At 39.4% G+C, this 23,570-nt stretch overlaps 2 protein-coding genes across 4 annotated transcripts; both read left to right on the forward strand.

Moving 5' to 3' along the window:
* The first annotated feature begins 305 nt into the window (after positions 1-305).
* ankrd55 (ankyrin repeat domain 55) lies at positions 306-13,749 on the forward strand. Of its 3 annotated transcripts, none has more exons than XM_057320841.1 (11): positions 306-1,176; positions 3,396-3,512; positions 3,603-3,733; positions 3,811-3,920; positions 6,039-6,099; positions 6,815-6,943; positions 7,650-7,834; positions 8,474-8,641; positions 9,858-10,516; positions 10,928-11,017; positions 13,213-13,749. In XM_057320841.1, exons 1-11 carry the CDS (start codon positions 1,137-1,139, stop codon positions 13,482-13,484), a joined length of 1,962 nt encoding a protein of 653 aa, XP_057176824.1. In that variant the 5' UTR covers positions 306-1,136; the 3' UTR covers positions 13,485-13,749. The 3 variants fall into 3 exon arrangements, with proteins under 3 accessions (XP_057176824.1, XP_057176823.1, XP_057176825.1); XM_057320840.1 differs by having other exon boundaries at positions 308-1,176; positions 3,393-3,512; XM_057320842.1 differs by lacking the exon at positions 10,928-11,017 and having other exon boundaries at positions 308-1,176; positions 3,393-3,512.
* A 1,258-nt stretch (positions 13,750-15,007) lies between these two features.
* On the forward strand, positions 15,008-23,273 carry il6st (interleukin 6 cytokine family signal transduce). Its single transcript, XM_057320829.1, has 16 exons — positions 15,008-15,158; positions 16,175-16,249; positions 16,341-16,637; positions 17,929-18,085; positions 18,206-18,375; positions 18,474-18,622; positions 19,197-19,356; positions 19,460-19,536; positions 19,631-19,865; positions 20,319-20,513; positions 20,745-20,864; positions 20,943-21,086; positions 21,172-21,312; positions 21,408-21,504; positions 21,588-21,669; positions 21,923-23,273. The coding sequence occupies exons 2-16, from the start codon at positions 16,195-16,197 to the stop codon at positions 22,451-22,453; spliced, it is 2,610 nt and encodes an 869-aa protein (XP_057176812.1). The 5' UTR covers positions 15,008-15,158; positions 16,175-16,194; the 3' UTR covers positions 22,454-23,273.
* Positions 23,274-23,570: the final 297 nt, after the last annotated feature.

Here is a 23,570-nt window from a genome sequence, read left to right on the forward strand (position 1 = left end):
ATAGAATCGGTATCATTTCTTTTAAATGATAAATATAGACATAAAATACACTGTAAAAGTAAAATTGAAAAAAATAATGAAATTTTCTGTCAGCTGGAGCGACAGAAATATACCGTAAAATAATAGTTTTTTCTGTAAAATTACAGGATATATAATTAATTGTTTTCTCCATTTTTCTTGTCAATTTGCTGTCTTTTCCTGTAACTTTACAGTTTTGACCGTATTTGAAAAATAAACTGTAAAAATTAAAACATTGTAAAAAAACAGAAAAGAACTGGAAAATGTTTCCCTTTAAAATGACATGTTTTTCCTGGTTTTCTTGTAATTTTACTTTTTTTGCCTGTATTTCAAAAGTACATAAACATTTTATATACATAAAAATAAGCATAAAATATATATGTTTACGTAGAAAACGTTTTCTGATGGCAGGAGAACTAAACTTGCGTACATGTCAAAGTTTACATTTTTCATCTCAGACAAAAGCCCACAGCTGTCTAAATAAAAAGAAACGATTTTTTGTCCAACATCTCAGATGTCTGGCCATTTGAAGAAATGTGGAAGGGTGAAAAGAAAAGCCAGACGAAGGGATTGTCCACCCAAAGGTTTCCAGCTGAGAAATCACGCACACATTTCTGGGAACACCCCCTTCTACAAGCAACGGCTATGAAAACATGACTAAAGGACATTCTTCAAAATATCTTCTTTTATATTCTGCAGAATAAACCAAGTCATACAGGTAAGGACAAGAGTGGAAGAGAAAACGATGAAAGGATTTTCATTATTGGGTGAAGACATCCACAGCAGCTCTGTTCCTCATGCTTGATTGCACTGAATACAGATTTGACCCTGCTGTTGGCGACAGGCTTCTGCACATGCTCAGTGCGTCTACCCATCACATCATCACGCACAGTCCAACAGATCAGTGCACGCGGCTGCCCACAGGAACACATCCTCTCGCTCTCCTCCACACGCATCTTCTGTCTCTCCTGACTCGAGGCATCTGTGTGTCTGCTGTATCGTGACCGTCTCTCTGAGGTGGCTTTGATGCTCGGAGCGTCCAGCGCTGGAAGAGACGAGGAGGAACAGCATGTGTTGGGCAAGAGATGGATTTCTCTAAGAGCTGCGTATGATCTATTATGGATTTCAACGCTTCGTCTGTATTTGAGCAACACAAAGGTAAAGCACTGCGCACAACGAGCTGCTAAGGAGGGGTTAGCGTCGCTGCCTCTGTTGCCATGACGATGCTAACCATCAGGCTCTGGTAAAGCCCATCAGTTGAGGGTTACCATCTGCGTGTGTGTGCGTGCGTGCGTGTGTGAATAGAAAGCATTGTCTGTTATCTGTAACATTGCTGATGTGAAATTGAATCACGATGTGATTGACAGTGTCATACTCAGGGGGGTCGTGTGAGGTTTATGATAGAAAGCGAGTTCAGTGGATGATCTGTGTTTCTCTGTAGCCTGTCTACCCTAAATACATACCAGCTCATATAGCTCTCAGATGATATATTACTTTAGTGTTGTCTCAGATATACAGTGTCTCCTAAAGGCGCACACAAATGTGCTACTGACAAAGAGTGAAGTGAAAGAAGAAATATAATTGATTTGAAGTATATGTACATTAATGTGGACAGTAAAGCTTATAGGAAGTTTGAGAATTTCACGAGGGACACTTTAATTCATATTTAAATCTCTAAAGATTGATCAATAGCTAATTATTATTATCATGAAATCTGATTGCAGTTGTAAGAATGCGATACATTTCTACACTATTAGAACAAATGTGTAAAAAAATGTCACGAGGGGGCAGAGCCCTCAACACTTTAAAGCAGGGGTCGGGAACCTTTTTTAACCGAAGAGCCATTTTTCAGTTTTGGTTAATTTATTTTGCAAACTATAACATCTTTCATTGTCTTCAATACTAATAACTTGATTTATGTCCACAGTCTCACTTATGGTCCCTGTGGGGATCAATTGTTCTTTGCCTTCGATAAGAGAACATGTCCACAGACAAGGCAAAAACAGTGAAACAAACCAAACAGTGCATACATCTGGGCCTCTAAAAAATGATGTCCATGACTTATAAACAACTAACAAGTTTACATTAGGCCTCAATTCAATTAAACCTCATTATAACTAACATATAACAATTTTAAAACGTGCACGTTCATACATTTACGCATTTGGCAGACGCTTTTATCCAGTACTCGAGTTGTAAAAAAAATCAGGGAGGATGGTGGATTGGATTTAACGTTTAGGGACAGATCATTTGTGCTGATGACAGCGCATACTGTATGGTGGGAGACCAAGGGTGTACCCTTTTGATTATTGTTTAAGCACAAAGATAATTATTATATTATATTACTCTAAAACAACATGCATGCTATTGATATATTACGTATCAGATACTCCTGTCATTGATCTTGACCGAGGCACCTCAGAACTGGACTTGGTCCCCAGGCTGGCATGGCTACCACTGCTCCTACATAGTTAGGGTAAATACAGAGGACACATTTTCCCACTGGGTGCAAGTGCAACTTCATACTCACGATACCTATAAATCTATTGGGAATTCATCTATTAAATGTTGAAACAAAACCTCACAAAACATTGTAAATGAACATGAATCCTCTCAAGTCAAGTCCATTTTAATTGAAGCGCAAGAACAAATGGATTAAACAAATGTGCCATTTACAAAATCTGAAAAGAATACATATAATACAAATACATAGCACCACCTGACATTTCTTAAACTTGAGGTGGCCAAACAAAAGACAAAAAAGGGGAAGCAAAATTAATAACTGATCAGTGCAATGCTGCCTACCCCATTCTCCCCTATCTCATAGAAGCTTCCAAACAGTTTCAGAATCATGTTTTTAATGTAATTTTTCCGGGCTCTTGCTTTCAGATCATTGTCCTACTTGACCTACTGTCAAGATAGTTTTTTTTTTATAAAATAAGAGGGCAGTCGCCTAGCCCATATTCAATTAGAGAAATGTTAACTATTCCAGTAACAGGGTTTCCCTCAGATTGTTCCAAATCTGTTGGAATTTCTTTGTTCTGCTAAACACAATGGAAGATATTTGGAAGAATGTCAGTAACCAAACAGATGTCATCCCCCACTGACTCCCACAGTATTTATTTTCCCTGCTATGGCAGTCAATGGGGGATGAGATCTGTTTGGTTACTGACATTCTTCCAACTGTCTTCCTTTGGGTTTAGCAGAACAAAGTTCATAAAGGTTTGGAAAAACCTGAGGGTGAGTAAACGATGAGGGAATTTTAATTTTTGGATGAACAATCCCTTTAATATCTATTGCTTCAACAACTGTTCATATTGTTATGGATGTGGCATGACACTGTCAGACACAGTTAAATGATGTATTCCTCTCAGAAGTTGCTGAGGACGTCGATCTAAATGTGGTGTACCAGGCAGCGGCAAACGGCGATGTCAACACGCTCACAGCCATGATACGAGAGGACCCTTCCATCCTCGAGTACTGCGATGGTGAAGGTATTCTCACACCTTTCCCTCCTGCTGATATGAATTATAACCGTCGTGATTGTTCTGAGGTGGTTCTGAATGTTTCTGTGTTACTGACAGGCTCCACGCCTCTGATGCACGCTGTGTCCGGGAGACAGGTGGATACGGTGAAACTGCTGCTGAAGATGGGCGCTTCCATCAATACACAGGACGCTTGTGGACGGACGTCTCTCTCGCTTGCAACATACCTGGTAGAGAAGTCTCTCAGGACGTTTTCAGTTCTGAATGCTCTTAACTGTAGTTTGGTCTGCTTGTTTGTGTTCTGCAGGGCTGGCTGGAAGGCTGTGTGTGTTTGCTTCGGAACGGAGCCAAGCAGAATATTCCTGACAAAAATGGACGCTTGCCCATCCATGCAGCTACTGCCGAAACTGACTTCAGGTAACCGGAGGAATCATTCAGTTCGTTAGAATGATTTAACATTAGATCTTTTGTTTGCATTTGCATTACTGATGCCTGTGAAGTCACACCCTGTCTCTCAGGGGTGAAACTGTGTGTATTATATTCATATCAAAGCAGTCTTCGTGCTTTCAAGAATCATTCCATGCCTGTAACAGGTTTGCACAATTAACATGTCAATTAACACTTCAAGTCCACTTGACATCAAAGCTGTTACTTTGTTAGCATACACAATGTTTTGTGGTGAAAAATCCCAATTGTTAAGGGTAACACTGCCACAGAATGAAAAATCTGTCATGAATTACTCATCCTTAATTCGTTCCACAACCGTAAGACCTTCGTTCATCTTCAAATCACAAATTTTGATGAGGTCTGAGAGCTTTCTGACTCCCCCGTTGACAGCAATTTAACATACAATTAAAGCGTAGAAAGTTAGTACAGACATCACTGAAATAGTCCATGTGCTTCAACCATTTTATGAAGCGACGAGGATACTTTTTGTGCACAACAAAACAAAAATCTCCACGTCAGGAAACCGTTGAATAAAGTCGTAATTTTTCTTTTATTGCGGACAAAAAGTATACTCGTTGCTTCATAAAATGAAGGATGAACCACATGGACTATTTTAACGATGCTTTTGGATGTTTTGGTTGCGTTGCTGTCTATGGGGGGACTCAGAAAGCTCTCGGACCTCATCAAAACTATCTTCATTTTTGCAGTGAAGATAAACAGAGGTCTGCCGGTTGTGAAATGAATTGAAGGTGAGTAATTCATGACAGAATTTTCATTCTTTTGCGCAGTTACCCTTTAATTAAAATCTTTAATCAAAATCTAAAAATGTACTTCTGCTCTCTAGTGGTTTTGGCAGAACGTATGTTAACTCCTTCAACTGTCAGTCTACTGCCAGCTTCATTTCTGAGTGAAACACCTACTACTTCAAAATCCAGTCAGATCTCACTGGAAAAACAAGCCACGCTGTACATTTTCATTATTTCATTTTCTGTTTCACTTTAAAGCAACACTTTGTAGTTTTTTGACCTTTAAATAATGTCTCTAAAATGATTTCATTGGTAGAACAACTCTTAACTGGACGAATTCTACTGCCTCTGCTACCTGAGCAGCCTCATAGTGGCTACAAGCACACTCTGTAAATTCTGTGTTCGGGTCGGTACACAAAACCCCGCCCACCCCCTGCCTGCGGAAGAGTTTTCAAACCACGTTTCTGCATTCGCAGGTTCCATCAGCTTAGTCAACAAATTCATGTGTATTGGGCTTGCCACGGGGAAGCTTATACAGCGACAGTATTTACGACTGTCATTGTTCCCTCTGTTTCTCCTCCTGTTTTCCCCCGGACTACATTTCCCACGATCCGTCGCGCTCCCGCACCTGTGTCTCATCTGTAATCCCCACACCTGCCCGTCATCAGCCTCATCACCCATGGACTATAAATACTCAATTTGTTCATTTGTTCATGGTCTGGTATTGTCTTATGTATACGGATGGTGCTGTTCCTGTCTCCTTCCATGTTTGTTGGATTATTAAATACGTTTCTCGTTACTCCTGGCTCCTCGTGTAATTTATAGTGCACGTACAGTTACAACGAAACTAGTAACAAACTATTTCGCTTATCAACCACATGGGGGAACCCGTGAGCAAAAGTTCTATAGTGTTGCTTTAAAATGTGTTGATGGAAGTCGTTCCCAATGTCCGGACTTTAAAGTGTGACTTTGCAGATTTGCAACCCGCTTTGCACTGTTGCGATGTTGTAGTATATGTAAATGAACAATATTCTCTCTTTCTCTGTGTTACCTGGACCGAGAAATGTTTGTTCATTTGTTTACAGAGGGCAGATGATGCAAATCCTTTGCAGACCAGAGAAGTGTCCTGTTACTCACTGTGCATTTAACACAACGCTTGAACTGACGAGATATGCTACTGAATAAACACTTATTTATAGTCAGGAACTTTAAAAAAAAAGTATTTTGTGTTGGAATTCACAGAGATCTGAGTGCTTCTAGAGAACAAGATACGTTGTTAAAATATATGAGTTTGATACAAAAGCACTGGTAGTGTTGAAATGTAACTTGTTTTTTTGTTCAGACTAATGGCTGTGCTACTTCAACAGTCAACACTGTGTGAAATCAATCACCAAGACAATGAGGTAAAACATAGCTGAAACGTCTTTGTAAAATATTTGCAAAATGCTGTAAAACATGACAGTTTAATCTCCTTATGCGGTAACACTTTAGAATAATGGTCCGTTGTTAACAAGTAACTATGCAGAAAGTAATAGGCAGTACTACATTAACACTTACCTTAATACTATTAACTAATATAGAAGCAAGATTAACTAAGCAGTAAGTAATAGCTAATTTAGGACAAAGGTAGTTCCTTATTTGGTATTTGATAATTACTAAAGAAAAATGCCATCATTGACAGCTACTTGCGAACTATGACCAATTAATAAAGAAAAAACAATTAATTACTAATCTCAACATTAACGTACATAAAGTGAAAAAATAGGTTGTTTGTGGAAACTAATTTATGAATAAATACAAATACCAAAAGCCAAATACCAAAACATGAATGGATATATTCTACATATATAGCCTATCCATAGAGATATATTTCATGTAGTACTGCCTATTACTTTCTGCATAGTTACTTGTTAACAACGGACTATTATTCTAAATTGTTACCCATTATGCTTCTGAAAACTTTACCTCCATTTTTAGTGAAGTTGTCAATTATTCTGTGTAGCTTTTTTATGTATTTGAATTTATGTTTGCTTAGGGGTGAAGGAAGCATTTCCTTTCATCTAACACCTGGTGTGTAGCAGTGGGAGTTGTCTAATTCCCACCATTTCTTTTCGTCAGGGCATGACAGCTCTACACTGGGCATCCTTTCACAACCGACCAGAGCCTGTCAGGGCCCTGCTACAGAAGGGAGCTGACCCGACACTCGTGGACAAAGACTTTAAGACCGCTCTTCACTGGGCTGTGCAGGTAAAAAAGGCCGAATGTCTGAAAGCCTAATAACTGACAGGAGGCAAAAAGAAAGCTCTTTTAAGACATTGTTCACCCAACAAAATTAACTGTGACTCTTTCTTCTGTGGAACATTAAAGAAGATATTTTGAGAAATGTATTTTTGTGTTCATACAGCAGAGTTGGATGGGGTCCAGTGTTGTTCTGCAGAAGAAAGAAAGTTTTTTGACAGTCTTCTGGGTTCAACTTTTAAACTGGATTGGACTTTGGTTACGTTTATAACCTTGTTCAGCAGCATCACAGTTTATCTTGACAAACACACTTTATCTAGCTAACACCGTGTCTACACCGGACACGACAAATGCATTAGAACCCATTAGAATTTTGTCCACACTAGATGCGGCGCGACAAACCCATTAAGAACAAGCAGGTTATCATGTCGGTGTAGACATGGTGCAAGGTTGTAATATGACCATGAATTGTTTGTGTTTGTTATACAAAGGTCTCTTGTCTTGATCTGTATTTACAATTGTGATGTGTGGTAAATGTTTTGAAATACGTATTTTGATAATTATTTGAAAATGATGTTATTTTAATTCCTTTGTCTTAAATCTTTCATTCTGAAAGATGTTTAATGTATGTACGTTTAATACCGCTTGGATTAAATCTTTTATGTGAGTTTGTTACATGTAATAGTGGTACATGTGTGTTTTTACTGTCTGGCAGAGTGGCAGCCGATTCATGTGTTCCCTCATCCTCGACCATCATCTGGGCTCCTCCGTCATCAATTACGACGATGAAAACGGGAAGACCTGCGTTCACATTGCTGCGGCCGCAGGTTTCAGTGACATCATCTGTGAACTAGCCCGCATTTCCGAGACAAACCTGCAGGCTCTAGATGTGGATGAACGGTACTGTAATGTGGCCCTTGAGTGCTACATTTCATAATACATTTATTTCATTTCAAATGTCTGCACTGTACAAAAAATCTGTAAAACGGAAATTTTCTGTAAACTGGAAAAACAGAAATATACCGTAAAATATTTTTTCCTGTAAAATTATAGGATACAAGGATATATATTAAATCGTTTTCTCCATTTTTCTTGTAAATGTGTTGTCTTGTTCTGTAATTGTATAGTTTTTGACCGTATTATACTGTAAAATTTCGCTTTTTTTACATTTTACGTGGAAATGTATTTACGTGTGGATTTATACAGTATGCTAATGCTATTTGATCTGGTGTACAAGCACTTGTTCACAGGTTAACAGATTTATCTTTAACTGTCATGTGTGGGTTAGCATATTACTTTTTAGTCAATCAATGATCGTGAGTTGATAGAAAACAAGTGTTTCATGTCATGTTGGCCTTTGATGCCTTCTAATGCGAAGAACACAATCAAGTAAACTAAAAATTACAATACTGATGTTAGTACTGATCTGAATATCTTGGTATCAGACAATTTCTTATAAAGATGTCATCTGTAAGGTATAGCACCAACATCTTCAGTCCTGTTTATTTTCAACAGCATGATGTTGTGTGTTTCTGTCAGGACCCCTCTTCATTGGGCCGCGGCGGCGGGTAAAGACGATTGTGTACAGGTTTTGTTGGAGCTGGGGGTTGAGTCCAGTCCTCGAGATATTAATGAGAACACGCCACTCACATACGCCATGTACTGCGGTCATACCGCCTGCATCAAACTCCTTTCTGCTCAAAGCAGGTTGGTTGTCACAAAGACTACAGATATTGTTCTGCATGCTCTATTAATGGGGAAAATGCCGCTTTAGTGACGAAAGTCTCATCTACCAATTAAAAGAGCCAATTATCAATCGTCAAAACACAACGCTTCTAGACTGGAGGCGGGGCTTTGTGTTGAGTGTTGTGAGGTAACTGCCAGCCTTGAAACTGGAAAAGTAGTTTTTTGTCCTACTTAAATATATTAAAAAAATTATGATACAATCAATGTCGGGTGTAATTGTTGTTTGAAATGTTGTTTTATTGTGAGCTTAGCCTATGTAGATTGGACTTTACATTCTCGTGTGACTGAGATAGCTGAAGATGAGCTGAATGTTATGGACTCAACATGGAGATAGATTTAGGATCAGATATTCATTAATTGATCTAGTTTTGTGTTTTAAAGTAGATGGTCTTATGAGTTTGGAATTCCTGTGACTAATATAAATATGCCTGATATAAACTAATGCAATTAACACTCTTCTTGAGAAGAACTTCCTGTTCCTCTACACAAATGTTTGAACAAAATACAACCAACAGAATATTTGTAACCAATTTATTGATGTACGATTTCAAAAAAAAAAAAACGGAGACTGGAGTTCTTCTGGACCAGTGTTTACATCTTGCAAAGTGGTCTATAGCTATCAAAGTCCGTTTACGGTAGTCGTGCCACTCGGCGGCCATGTTTGCAACGCCTCTGAGCAGCTATTTACATCATAGCAAGTCCACAGTCCTAGCTCCTTCAATGGGGGAAGGCATATACATAAAATCACAATGAAACAGCATATTTCCGATCATTAATAAAACATGACATGAACTGTATCATAACTTTGGTTTGCTAAGCCTAAATCGCGCTAAAAATCACTTTTTTCGATGTCGCCTCATCTCCTGCGCCTGCGCAGAGGCTGGCAAGCGCCTCACAAGAGCCTCGCCCCAGAGAATCGTCAGTCTTTACTGACTGACGATTGGCTTGTTTTATTGGGACTTCCTTCGCTAGAGCGGCCATATTGAGCGTTGCATTCTTCGCCATTCATTGTAACGGCAGTGGCACATCCTGTTAATATTAATATCTTTGTCTGAATGACATAAAATATGACATTTAGATGAAACCTTTAAATATACTGTTCGTTAAGTCGTTAACGCACAGTATAAATCCTCCTTGTGTCTGTGTGTAAAATAAATCTTGCCCATGCTTTTCACAGGTCCGAATGTAGTGGGTCGGTTCACGCTCCAAACAACGACCCCTCTATACGGAAAGAGGGAAAATTTCGCATGTTAAACCAGATCTTTTGCAAGAAGAAGAAAGAACTTTCCCAGCAGACTGACTTGAGTGAAGATTGTCAGCACAGGGATGAGACGTCTGAAGTAGACGACATCATTACGATGTTCGACAGTGTCGCTGAACCGTTAACCCGAAATGAGAATGAAAACAACTCGGCTGTTCGAAAACTAAACAATAATGAGTCTATGAAAGTCCACCTGCTTGAGGACATGTCCTGCAAGGACTTCAAGAGTCTCCCACCCATACGCACACAGAGTCTTCCACCCATCACTCTAGGCAAATCCTTGCTGGTAAACTCGCAGCCTTTGACCCACAGAAACGCCTCAGGTCACGTGGTAGGACATTTCGCTCACAGGTCACAGAAGAGCAAGAGCGAGCACGACCTGTTTGATGGTAAAAGTAAGAGTCAGAAAGGTCTCGGACCTGCATGGAAGACGGCGTCCAATCAGATATTGAGTCACAAAGCGTGGGTTTCGGGACCATCTGAACGCCTGCTCGACAAACTGTTGCATGAAACTTCCAGTCCTCTGGATGTGCTGTGTTCAAAACAAACACCATACATACAAAGAAATGATCAAGGTAAGAGAAATGAAATGTCTTAAAGTGGAAGTTCACCCAAAAATCAACTTTGTGTGATTTTTTTACTCACCCACATGACGTTAAACATGTTTAGAGAACTTCCGGCGTCTTCGGAGCACAAATAAAGATATTTAGGTGACATCCGAGAGATTTCCAGGCCTCATAGACATCATGGTGTCAGTTTTTACCAAGGTCCAGAAAAGTACTAAAGACATCGTTAAATTGGTCCATCCGCGCTTAGTGGCTCAGTTGAAAAATCATACAAAGTAGATTTTTGGATGACATATCCCTTTAATATGATTCCTCAAATAGTTGTTACAGCACTCAGAATTGCTCCTAACTTGGTTCAACCATAACTATCACATTTATACTGCACATCTGTGGGGTTTTTTTTGTTTTGTTTCTGAGCAGCTCAAAATCATCTCTTACCCATGAGAGTTCGAGAATCCACCCTTACACGTAACAGTCTTGCTCCCATCCGTGACCACTGCACTCACAGGTGTAAGTTTCCTTTATGACACCTTAAAAGGAATAGTTCACTGAAAAATGAGAGATCACATACAATTAATTCATCATTATAGTCAACCAAATTACTCCAGTGGGTTAACAACTGTTTTCTGAAGTGAAATGTTATGTTTGTGACAGAAAGCCATTCATATTTTGAGCTTTTTTAGTGATGAATATGTGGCATGTCCATGGCACCATACAGACCAGTGCAGTACATTCATATATGGTGGCACGGCTCCCTTTTTTGTGCACTGGTTTGCTAAGCTGAACAGCCATGAATGATCTGACTCCTAGACGAGCTCCCCTGCTGATTCGATATGATGAATCGGCCAAAAAATGGGCTATGGGGACTTACTATAGCCAACTGTGTGGAACACACCGAAACAACTAAGTTAGACTATGCTGAAAACCTGCCCGATGGCCGACCACTGTCCTGATGTGTACCGGCCCTTATAAGTAAAAAAACACCATTTTAAAATGAATACTATATAGTATTTAACTTCAAGCCAATGCAAATGGAGGTTTTGGAGATATTTCATATAACACAATTTTGTACTAACTGGAGTTTGGAAGGAAGACCTTAAAGCAGGGCATTGCAATAAGCAGTTTGTGATGTTACTAGTTCATGCACAAGAATAGCAGTGCTCTCCAGCGAGAAGGCAGGAGAAAGTCAATTAATATTATGTTGGGTGGGTGTCATCAGTGTAACATTGAAATTGGATGTCATATGTCTCAAAATTACTACCAATTGGCAGTAGGTAAATAATAAACAAGAGAGGTCCCAAAACAGAATCCTGTGGGACACCAGTACTGTGCAAATATCTAATTTTCCAAAAGATGGTTTTAAGTTGGTTATTTATATCATTTGCTCTAGTGTGTCAGTTGGAAATTTCATTTTACATTTCCAAACATTCCTTATGTGGTCTCACCATCATCGAGTCTATCTATTATGTCTCAAGATGTCTGCAAAGCTACTTGAAAAACTAGTGCAAGAGTAAAGCAGTGTAAGTAGCTTTAAACGTAAAGTGGGGTCAGACCAAATATCGATTTGATTTAGTTTATAAAAGTTAAGTCATAAAATTAATTCATGACATTATTCTTTTTTAAAGAACCCCCACTTTACAGACCGTTAACACTTTTCGGTGTTTTAACACCGTTAAAACTTTTCACAGTACAAGTAGGTGTCTTGAAACGTTTTTGGAGACGTTGCTACTGTTCTTCTGGATTTAGACTTGATGATGATGAGACAAGATCTTTGTGTGGACCACCAGCTTTTGTCAGACTCCCTGTGCATGCATAAAGCTCGAATGGCTTTAACATTTTTAAGGTGAAAATACATGTCTAATGGGCGACTAGAGAAAGCGACACGGCTCGCGTTTTCCGCACGATTTTAGATGCGAAATGTGAATCGCCCTTAAGACTATTTCACAGTACTGTATGTAGTGCTTGATTTAAACTGCTTAAACTGTACAAATGGAGAATGATCTGCAAGATAAGAACGGACCCAGTTAAAGCCAATAATTCCCATAGACTCAAAGAATGCTGTGTGAAATAGTATCAAATGCTACAGTCAAAATAAAAAGGATAAGTGTAGATTGAAATCCAGAGTCAGCAGCTAATAACAAGTCACTGGAAATCTTCACAAGTGCAACCTCGACAGTATAATAATAATAATTAGAGAGGAGAGAAATAGTGAATCAGCTTTAGCCAATTAAGTCGGCATAGGATCCAACTGACAAGTGGCTGATTTTGATAATATTACACAATTCACTATTTTTCACTATTCCTTTAAATCTCTTATATGATCTTGTATGTATATCTGATAGGCTGTTTACGATGCTACAAACAAGCACTGTTGATTTATATTGACAATGTTAGAAAGTAAGGGACAAAATAACCATTTTGACTATTACAAAAACATAATCATTGATCGTAGAGAAAGATCCACATCATGGTAATGTCTAAGAGAGCATAAACTTTACTTGTCTTGTGAAATACATGTGAGTACTGGAGATGTAAAGTAGCTTTTTCATTTTGCATATTCTACATTTTGTCTTGTTATACTCCAGCTTAAATCTATTTAAACAGGATTTTGCTCATTTGTTTAGTTGTATTGTGTGTTTTGTGTGCTGAAAGACTACAGGTACATGCACAACTTATTTATAAAAACCCTTTAATGTCATTTTCAGTTTCCTTGCCACCAGACCAGGTCTCGCAGGGAGTGAAGAAGTCCAAATCATCGCTGGGAAAGAGTCTGGCTGGACTTCCCCCTCCTTTCACATCCAAAATGAACAGGGCCGGCATTCCCCACAGCCAGTCGCTCGGATCCGTCCCGACTCCTTTGACTCTAGAACCTTTACGGAACATTCAGGTTCTGCCGGCCATACCTCCCCAGAGAAAACGCAGTCCATCTCCTCTCACATCTCAGAGGCCTGAGAGTAATGCTGACAGCACATCCTGATGGACAACTGCCCCCCAAAAATGATTTTTTCCTACATTTTAACACGGTTCAGGTTTTTGTGGATCATTGGTGGCGGTGGATCATTGGTGGCGGTGGGGCGGAAGTGAGCATGACGATGCTGAAGTATTCATTTGATAAAACCAAGTCTGTACAGAAAGCTATTTTTTCATACAGCTTGATATTTCTGTGTTGTGCATACGGTTCTCCATTTGACAGTATTACTAAGATCAATTGCAAATAATCACTCGTAATAAAAGAAATGTTCAAGATATCTAGAGTCTTTAAGAGTCTCTATAACCATGATAATCATTGACTGTAATAGCTTTCAAAGATCCTCACACCCAGGATGTGGACAAATATCCATTATATTGAGGCACATGAAAGTAATTATTTATTCAGCTGAAACGTAATGTTCTGAATCATGTGATGCAGCAACAAAACAAATCCCCGGCCATAGCAAGATCACACAAATGGCTTTTAGATGTCCACACACAATAGTCCATGTGCTGTACAACAGCTTATACACAAAAGTTGCTATAGTCCAATAGTCAGATGGAATTGTAAAATGATCCCAGTTTTTTTTTACATGCAGATATTTCTTTTTGGCCCACATACTGTGTATAAAAATGAGTTGTTTTTTCATAGCTTGGACTCAATGGAGCTCTCACGTTTTTAGGAATCAGCTGTTTTAGATGTTCTTCCGTAAAGGAGAGGAAAGAGGAAATAAAAGTGACCACAATAGAGAGAACTGCTGCTGACACACACAGAGTATTGTAGATAACATGGCTCAGAATTTCATGGGTCTTTTACTTTCAGTCTCACCTGCATTACAAGATATGGCACGTTATGATGATCTCATTAAACAAACTGAATATGCGCATTATGAATGTGAACCATTTCACTTATAGATTTTAGTAGGAAAAGTCCTTTCTTTTAGAAAGCTGTGGTTCTCATGAATTACACAGTAGCTTTTGTCTCGCAGTGTTTTATAGAAGTCTTCCATGCGGTAGGTCTTCCATGTGAAATGACATAATTCCACAATACTGTTGCAATATTACCATCGGATCAGTACAGGTGCTGAGGTTGATGTAAAATGGCCTTTAATCGTGCTAAATGTGAGTTTTAATATAGGTTAATAACCGCAGCATAAGAAGACAAGTAAATGTTGCTTGCTGAAACTGAACAAGATCAAACTGAAAGTGAAAACCCCCATCCATGCGTGTCAGTAAACGTTATAATAAAATAAAGGTATTCGCATTTACTCTCCATTTACTTTTATACGTGTACACGTTCTCTATGTAAATACACTTTTGAAACAGGATCTGTTACTGGCTGAAGAGAGCTCTTTTTTAAATGGGTTTTCGGGCAATAGGTGGAGACTAACTGGAAATTGACTCACGGGGTACATAGGGATGACTGGCAGCTTTCCCGACCAATCACGAGAGGTGTTGAGAGCCGAGGGCGTCTGTGCTGTGCGCATGCGTAGAATGCTTCGATCGGTATACGCCAGTGGCAGCACACAGCAGCCGCGCGCGCACGCTGCGGGTTATCCGCATGATTTTCAGAACAGACCGGAAGTCACTCACTGACACAGGGCGAGCGTTCAGACGCGGTGGTTAATGTTGTATTTTAACTCTTGATATTAACAAGAGCTCAGATGATGACAATGTAAAGGTAAGTTAACGTTATACGTCGTTTTAACTCATGTTTTGGGGTTGCTGTCAGTCGGGTGTCGTTTAACGTGTTGTTTTCGGTTTCCGGTGTACTTCATGGACTTGATACGCTTCAGTGGTCATGAAGTCACTACTCTTAACGTTACGTTGCTAAATAAACATAGACGTTTATGTATGTATTAGGTAGATTTGAGAGAGGTTGCATGGCAGTTTTAGCATTATCATGTATTAATTATAATTGTAATAAGTTGTTTTCTTTCATATTTATGAACAGTTTTAAAAGTCTTTGGATTGTTTGTCAGTGTAACTGTTTTGGCCAACACTGATATTAGCTGTTAATAGCCTATACATTTTTCTAATATATTAAATATATTTTAAAATGTAATACATTTTGTTATACAATTAATATACGTATAATATAATATACTAAATTAAAAAGCTGTGTGTGACAAAACGAAGGTCTGCTATAATCCCTATTCTATACAGACACTGTAAAATAAGATTTGTTTAGGTTAGTAAATTGAACCGGTGGCAGTAACATGCAGTTTAGACTGATGAGGGTTCACTTTTATTTGACATGTTATATAACATGATATGATTCAGTCAGTGCCGGTTCTAGACGTCTGGGGGCCCTAAGCAAACCTTTGTGAGGGGCCCTTATCACAAAAGTTAAAAGTAGATGTAAGCATAACTGTAAACCATAAGTAATAAAACAAATAAATCAATTACCACGCTTGAATGAAGGCAAAAAACATTAAACTGACAGTAAGAACAATATGTACGCTTGGCCCGTAACTTCAATTCACATGAGGGCATTAAAAGCATTAGTGCCTTTTAATAAAACAACTTTTACTCATCTGTAAAAACTTTGAACTAGATGTTGAAACCTGAATATACTGTAAGATGGACTTACTACACGAAAGCCTTGATAATCATCTAGATCATGTTTTGTGTAAATATCTTGTGTCTCTAACATGTTCTCGCTAATGTTTGTGCCTAATATGTATCATTTCTCAGATATCCCCCTAGCTGTCATCATGGATGCTTCATTTCATGTACTCGTCCTCTTAATGTATTTACATTGTGCAGCAGGTCAGTGGTTTATAGACTCCGACGTTCACGCAATACCTTTCCTTTTACCTTTTTTTGCTGTGATGCTCAGTTTGTGTTGTTGTCCACACAGGTTTCTGTCTTAAAATACTACCTGACTCCCTTGATAAGATTTATGTTGAATTGGGAACAGACTTCACAGCGACATGTTACCTGCAGGAAGATTCCCATTACACCTCCGATGACATTGAGTGGAAGTTAGATAACAACAGTCTTCCCAAGCACGATTATCACAAAATAAATGCTACAGCTGTCAGCGTCACGTTTACCGTCAGCCGGGACATGCGAGGTCGTTTGACTTGCTTTGCCTCTAAGAAGTCGCTGTCATACGAAAAGCCGTGTTTGTACGGAATCTTTCTCGAGAAAGGACGTGAGTGTTTTCTGCATCTGTCTCATACAGTGTTGACTCTCTAGGCATGCTTTTTCTACACATGCTGCATTTCTGTTTTTACTAGATTATTCATTCAACAGAAGACCCATTGGGGTTTCTTTTGTATTGCATCATTTGACAGTGAAGAATATTTGCGGAAATTGGCCATGAACGTTATATTATAGCTTACAATTGAAAACTTGTTTTCACTATTTAACACCGTTCTAAAAATGAAATTGAAACTCGCATTACATTTACATTTACGCATCTGTCAGACGCTTTTATCCAAAGCGATGATACTATACATTTGTATTTGAGTATGTGCAATCCCTGGGATCGAACCCGTGACCTTGGCATTGCTATTGTTGTACATAAAACTTGTTGCACAATTGACAATTCTCAAGGTTTAATTGAACATTCCGTATGTACTGTACATTAATAAAAAATGAATAGGTCGGTCACCAACAGAATGAAGCTGAATTTTGACATAAAAAAGGAAATTAAGAAAGCAAGCCCCTTCTTGAACAGTGAAAGAAAAAAAAACGTACAATTTTATGTTGACGCAGGTTACGTGTTGGCAGCTCACCCAATAGAATGAAACGGATGTCATATCGTAACTAAATCACCATAGCTCTATAAAACATGTCTCAAAATATTAGGGATGTAACGATTCACCGTGAGCCTGTTGAAAATCGATTATAATGTGTGACGATTCAAATCGGTTGAAGTGTGAACTGAATCGCAATACATTTTTTGAACAGCAGGGGCCGCCATGTTCACTGCAAACCTAAACGTGGACATGCTGATATTTCTTAAATGCAAAAAAATCCAAGAAAAGCACAGACAGTATTAGTTTGTTTATATTAAAGATACTTTTTCTATTATTAATTTGTTATAAAATTGCAGTTTAGTTTTGTTATTTGAAAAAAACATAATTTTATTATACAAAGAAACGTGAAACATTTAAGAAATAATGCAAAAGAACTTGTTCATTTCTAATTTGTTTCAACTCATTTTGTAAAAATAAATCGTGAGTAAATCGTGAATCGCATCGCATCGTGAGCTGAGTGAATTGTTACATCCCTACAAAATATTTCTATTGTAATATGCCGCAATATATTTGTACAAACTCGGGTATAATATTGAAATGTCCTGCGATGTGTAAAATATAGAAATGTATTTGTCACACCTGTGCTAGCAATGTTTTTTTTTTAATGGACTGTTACAGAACTGATCAGGTCTTGACCCACGAAGCCTCATTATGCATCTAATCTTTATGTTTGTCTTTCAGACCTTCCTTCAAAGCCGGAGAATCTCACCTGCCTTGCTTTACAAGAAGACGACAATTTTTCCCCAAACTTGCAATGTTATTGGAATCCTGAGACCCGCGACCCACTGCTTAACACCACTTACACGCTTCACGCTGAAATAGAGTACGATTTTGTTCAGTAAGTAATGGACATTGCAAACCTTTAAAAAACATTGATTCATTTTCCAGTCAAATAGTTTCAGTGGCTTTAAATGAAGAACTAAATGGTTATCTGCTTCCTCTACTTTGTCTTTTTTAGACCTAAGTTACCTTCATATGAGAATGTCTGTATAGAGCGTCTCGCAAGTAATTGCACGGTCAACCTGAGCACTTTTCCGGTTCACATGAGACTGAAAGTGTGGGTCACCGTGAGTAACCCTCTGGGATCAGTGGAGTCAGATGTGCTCCTGAGAGAGGCCTTATCGTTTGGTATGATTGCCGTCGTTGCATCATGAATCGTTTTTGAAACTTCAGCTTTTGTTTTTCAAGTCTTTTAAGTTTGTTTTATTCTTTTGTCGCTTCCATAGCAAAACCAAATCCCCCGGATGTTCAAGTTCTTGCTGATGTTATTTACTCGACTGTGATGGTGGAATGGAAACATCACGTCCACGAGTCTGTTATGGAACTCCGTTATGTCATCAGATACTGTCAAGCAGGCTCCAGTGTTTGGACTGAGGTGTGTGTATGTCACACTACGATATGAGAGATATCAGTACATTTTTTATTTGATGTTCTAGATCGGTGGTTCTCAAACTTTTACGTTGTAAGGCCCCCTTTGTGTTAAGTGCATCGCTTTGCGGCCCCCCACATAAGACGTATAATCTTAATATTAGAATTTTAATGAAACCATAAACATTCAGTTATACAATGCTGGAACCTCAATTCTTTTGGTTGGTGGTGTCATTTTTCTGATGTTTGATTGCATAAAATCTATGATAAATTTCTATATTTCATAAAATGCCACAAAATCTGTGGCCCCCTGTATCCATCTTGGGGGTACCCCAGGGGGCCACGGCCCCCAGTTTGAGAACCACTGTTCTATATGCATGAACTACAGTATTCTTGCACCCACAAACATAATAACAGTTTTAGCACAATTATATGAATGTCCTTCTATGTTGGGAATGAGACCGAATTGAAAGTGAACATAAAGCGCTCCCAAATCTCAGATGTAGTCGACTGGTAAAAAGTCCAACTTTAAAAAGAGTTCAATCGTTAGAGGACAGATTCATGAGTTTGATGTTTCTCAGGTGCCGGAGGACTTCACTGAGATAAGCAACGAGTCATTCAGACTGCAGGCCCTGCAGCCGTACACCGTGTACCATGTTCAGATGAGATGCATTCAAAAAGATCATCAAAGTTACTGGAGTGACTGGAGCAGAAATGCTACCAATCGCACTGCCGAAGCCAGTAAGACTGACATGATTTTCCATAACTATAGATGTTCCAAACACTGAGGATGACGTGACTGCCTGTAGCGCTGCTTCATGAACTTTACTCTTTATACTCTCAGAGCCTGCGAGCAAACCAGATCTGTGGCGAATCATCCAGTCCACCGGCGACAGCAGAAATGTCACGTTAATATGGAAGGTAAATTCCGTCAGGTGATGAATTATCAGTGTGTTTATAGAGTGAGAATCTGTAATCTAGGTGTAATAACTGTTAACCGTTTTCTTCATTGCAGGCCCCCGTGAAAGCTAACGGAGTAATATTGAGATACGATCTTAAAATCACGATGAAAAATGATAGCAGGTTTAAAGAAGTCATCATCACATCTGTTGACCACAATCCACACAGATCGTATCAGACGTATTCGGTGGAGCTGTCGGCGAGAAAAATAGCCTCTATTGAAATAACTGCGGCCAGTTCAGCCGGAGTGTCCCCCAAAGCTACTCTCTTCATTCCCCTGTCAAATCAAGGTACCTCAAAAAAGAATTGTCAACTGTCCGTGAAATCTCGATATAAAGTCCACGGTACGGTATTTATTGCCATATTTAAAACAACAAATGATGGAAATGTGCCATAAGCATCCTCTTTTCTTTATCCTCTAATCACCACTGTTGATTATATATTGTTCTAATATGAGATGGGTCAAATGACCTTAAAGTCCGTTTTGTAAAATAAAATCATTGCACCAGATAAACCTTGACAAAGGTAACATCTATCATTTTTTCTAACATTCTCTATGTTAGGCCTGGAAGACCTATCGTTTCATACAGTCATGTGACCACGATAATATTGAGACAATTTTGCTATTGCGATTACACGAAATCAATATTGTTACATCCCTATTCAAAACTCTTACTATAGACACAAATAGAGTTTGATGTCGGGTTTATTGGTGTTGTTAATGATAGGTTGTGTTGTTGTAGATCCATCCGGTGTGGAGCGTGTGAGCTGGTCTCTGCGTGACGGCCAGCTGTGGGTGGAATGGATGCCGCCCGTGTCTAATGATTTGCGGCTCTCTGAATACCTCTTGGAGTGGGAGAAAATCCCACCGGATGACCATCAGAGACACAAACACTGGCAGAGAGCAAAAGCCAATGTCACCAGCACAACACTGACCGGTACTAACGCTATATCTCTTTGCAGCTTTATCGCTGGGCACTGTTCTATAAACAAACACATTATTCATTCCATAACATCGTCCGTAAAATAAACTGAAGCAGCAATAAAACTGGATTTTAGTAATGATGTCATTGCAAAAGAAGTAATGGTCATTCTCATTCTTGCATTTTACACCAAAAAACAATGTAGCTGTCATTGAAGGTGACCGAGTGTCTTTCTTCCCCATCCAGGTCATTTTGAGCCATTCAAGCAATACGATATATCCGTATATCCAATTTACTCCCTTCATCCCCAGAAATACACTCAAGCAGGACGGCCAGTAACCACAGCAGCCTACACTCAACAAGGACGTATGTACCGCAAACATGTCATGAATTTAGCGAGCTTCACTTTAGTAGGTAGTTAATGGACTGTTTGTTTCCATGTAGCGCCACTAGAGGGCCCTGCTGCGAAAGTTCAAAAATCCAAGAAAACCAGCGCCAAGGTGACATGGAATGAAATTCCTCTGAACAGTCAGCATGGATTCATCACTAACTACACAATCTTCTATAAGACCGGAAATGTCGAGAAGTGTACGTTCGACACAACGTGTGTGAATGACGTGAGCGTTTCAGAAGCGCATGCAGTTGTCTGACGTGTCTGAATGTGTTTCCACAGCTGTGACGGTGGACTCTGACTTCCGCTCGTGGGATTTGATCAATCTCACCAGTGAAAGCGAGTACGTGGTTCACATCATGGCATCAACCATAGCCGGCTCCAAGAACGGCACCGGTTTTAATTTCAAAACGCAGAAGTATGGTATGTGATGTCTAATTGCACTAGATGGTTTTGAAGTAGAAGTGATTGAAATCCGCAGCATGGATTCATTCGTGATGTGTGTTTGGTCTCTGAAGCTGATGGAGAAGTGGAGGTGATCGTGGTGGTGGTGTGTCTCGGTTTTCTGTTCATCACCGTCTTCATTATAATGCTCTGTCTGCGGAAGAGAGAAACGTGAGTCCGCACTGACATCTCAGTGATATTCTTCATGTTTTCTTGTTTACTTGTAAAATCACACATTTTTTCTTCTGTTTCAGAATCAAGCAGCTGTTGTGGCCGCAGGTCCCAGATCCGTCAGTCAGCTCTATTGCCCACTGGTCACCTGATTTCCCTATAAAGGTCAGTGACTTACATTACGTACAGTGGACTGGCATGAAGAAAGTTCTTTTTTAATCTTTACAATTAATAATGTATGCATGAATAATTTCAAGACAAGCGTCAAGTTAATATGATCTGGACAACGTGATTTCTGTTCAAATATCTTGATGTTCATTTACAGAGCATTGCCAGCTTAGATTTAGTGGTTCGGGATAAATACTGTGTATATTTGATGTGCCACACCAAGCGTAACGCCTCCTAAACCTCTCAACAGGCCGATATTCCCAAAGAAGATGTTAGCGTGGTGGAAGTGGATGTGTTTGACGGGAAATCTTTGTGCGATGAAGATAAAGCCGTGCTGCCACTGAAAAAGGACAAATATCTGTCTGAGGAACACAGCAGCGGTATCGGGGGCTCGTCCTGCATGTCGTCCCCCCGGCACAGCGTGTCTGACAGCGACGAGGGCGACTCCGGCCAGACCACGGCCAGCACGGTGCAGTACTCGTCGGTGGTGGCGAGCGGCTACAAAGGCCAGACCCCCAACCATCATCCCCCCGTGTTCGCTCGATCAGAGTCCACCCAACCGCTGCTGGACTGCGAGGAACATCCGGAGCATCTCCACGATTCCAGTAACTCTTACTTCAGACGAGCTAAAGGAGTCGAGCTGGGCGGCCTCGTTCAGGAGGCGGAGGAGTCGAATGAAAGCTCTCTTACCTTCTGTCCAATGGAGGAGATGTCTCCGATTGTAGAGGACCCTCCCACCCCGTGTTACATGTCACAGCAGAATGGCTATCGACCTCAGTGAAGAAAATGTGAATACTGACATGTTCAAGAAGACCTCAAGCTATCGGTGACGTTTAACATTCGTGTGTTCATTATAATTGAAGTGGCTGTGATGATATTGCATATTCGCTGCAAGCTTACACTGGATGCAAGCAGACGAGAGATTTTCTAATATTCTAATCAAATTTATGCTTTCATTTTTGCAGTACTAACCTTGTTTAAATTGATCTCGCTGTTCTAAAATAATCCAGGCGAAGATGGTTCTTATACAAATAGTTATTTTTACTGAAAGCTGATTGGTCAATGTTAGGCGACCATTCTGAGGTGACATGCAACTTTGACACTTCCAGCGTAAACGCGTTTGGAACGTAATAAACTACTTGCTTCACTTGTTACACGTCATGTATCCAGTGGCTGAATGTACACACGTGCTTCATGGGTTCTGTTCTGCTGCGGTATCAAATACACGACTCTTCAAAAACTGCTCAACAAATGATCACTGTCACCGCATTATGGTTCGGTCATATTACTTGTTCGTAAAACTTTCCCAAAAAATGTTTTTTTGTTTAAGGCTCTGTTGAATGTTTATATGGCTGGAGATTGACTAAGTATTCTTTTTGATAAGGATTTCATGTTTTTTATATGCAAAAGAATGTCATTTTTATTAGCTCTATTGCAAGTCGAGTTAACGTTGACGTGTTTCCAGCAGGATTAAACTAACACTACACTGAAATGCAGTATTTTCATTGCATGCTGTTTCACATGTATCCGCTCTCAGTATGATTTGTGTTCACATCATTGATGTGTGTGTATCATACTAAATAAACACTTCTCTATACAAATGATGGCCAGAGACTGCTTTAACCCTCAGGACCCTTGCGGTCACTTACAATATTGCCAAAGCATTAGACACAAAACAAGAGACATACATTAACACAATAACAATAAGGTGGGGAAAAAAATGAGGCGCTAAGTGATGGCTAAAATCTGAAGTAAATATAACAAAGTATGTAAATATAAAAAATGACAGAAAATGTGCATAAACATAAAGAGACAGTGGAAAGGTAAAAGCAGTGTATGTGTGTATTGTATAGATCAGGGCAGTAGTTTGTTTCTGAGGATGTGCAGTTGAGGTGTGT

Source organism: Triplophysa rosa, linkage group LG22, assembly GCF_024868665.1.
Source record: "Triplophysa rosa linkage group LG22, Trosa_1v2, whole genome shotgun sequence".
Classification (NCBI taxonomy): Eukaryota; Metazoa; Chordata; class Actinopteri; order Cypriniformes; family Nemacheilidae; genus Triplophysa; species Triplophysa rosa.

What these genes read in the sequence shown, in the direction of transcription:
- il6st (XM_057320829.1), top strand. Translation starts at nt 16,195, where the DNA reads ATGGATGCTTCATTTCATGTACTCGTCCTCTTAATGTATTTACATTGT. An exon ending in GACCGGAAATGTCGAGAAGT is followed by an intron (nt 21,087 to 21,171) that starts GTACGTTCGACA and finishes GTGTTTCCACAG; the next exon opens with CTGTGACGGTGGACTCTGAC. An exon ending in TTTCAAAACGCAGAAGTATG is followed by an intron (nt 21,313 to 21,407) that starts GTATGTGATGTC and finishes TGGTCTCTGAAG; the next exon opens with CTGATGGAGAAGTGGAGGTG.
- ankrd55 (XM_057320840.1), top strand. Translation starts at nt 1,137, where the DNA reads ATGGATTTCAACGCTTCGTCTGTATTTGAGCAACACAAAG. An exon ending in CGAGTACTGCGATGGTGAAG is followed by an intron (nt 3,513 to 3,602) that starts GTATTCTCACAC and finishes TGTTACTGACAG; the next exon opens with GCTCCACGCCTCTGATGCAC. An exon ending in TCTCGCTTGCAACATACCTG is followed by an intron (nt 3,734 to 3,810) that starts GTAGAGAAGTCT and finishes TGTGTTCTGCAG; the next exon opens with GGCTGGCTGGAAGGCTGTGT.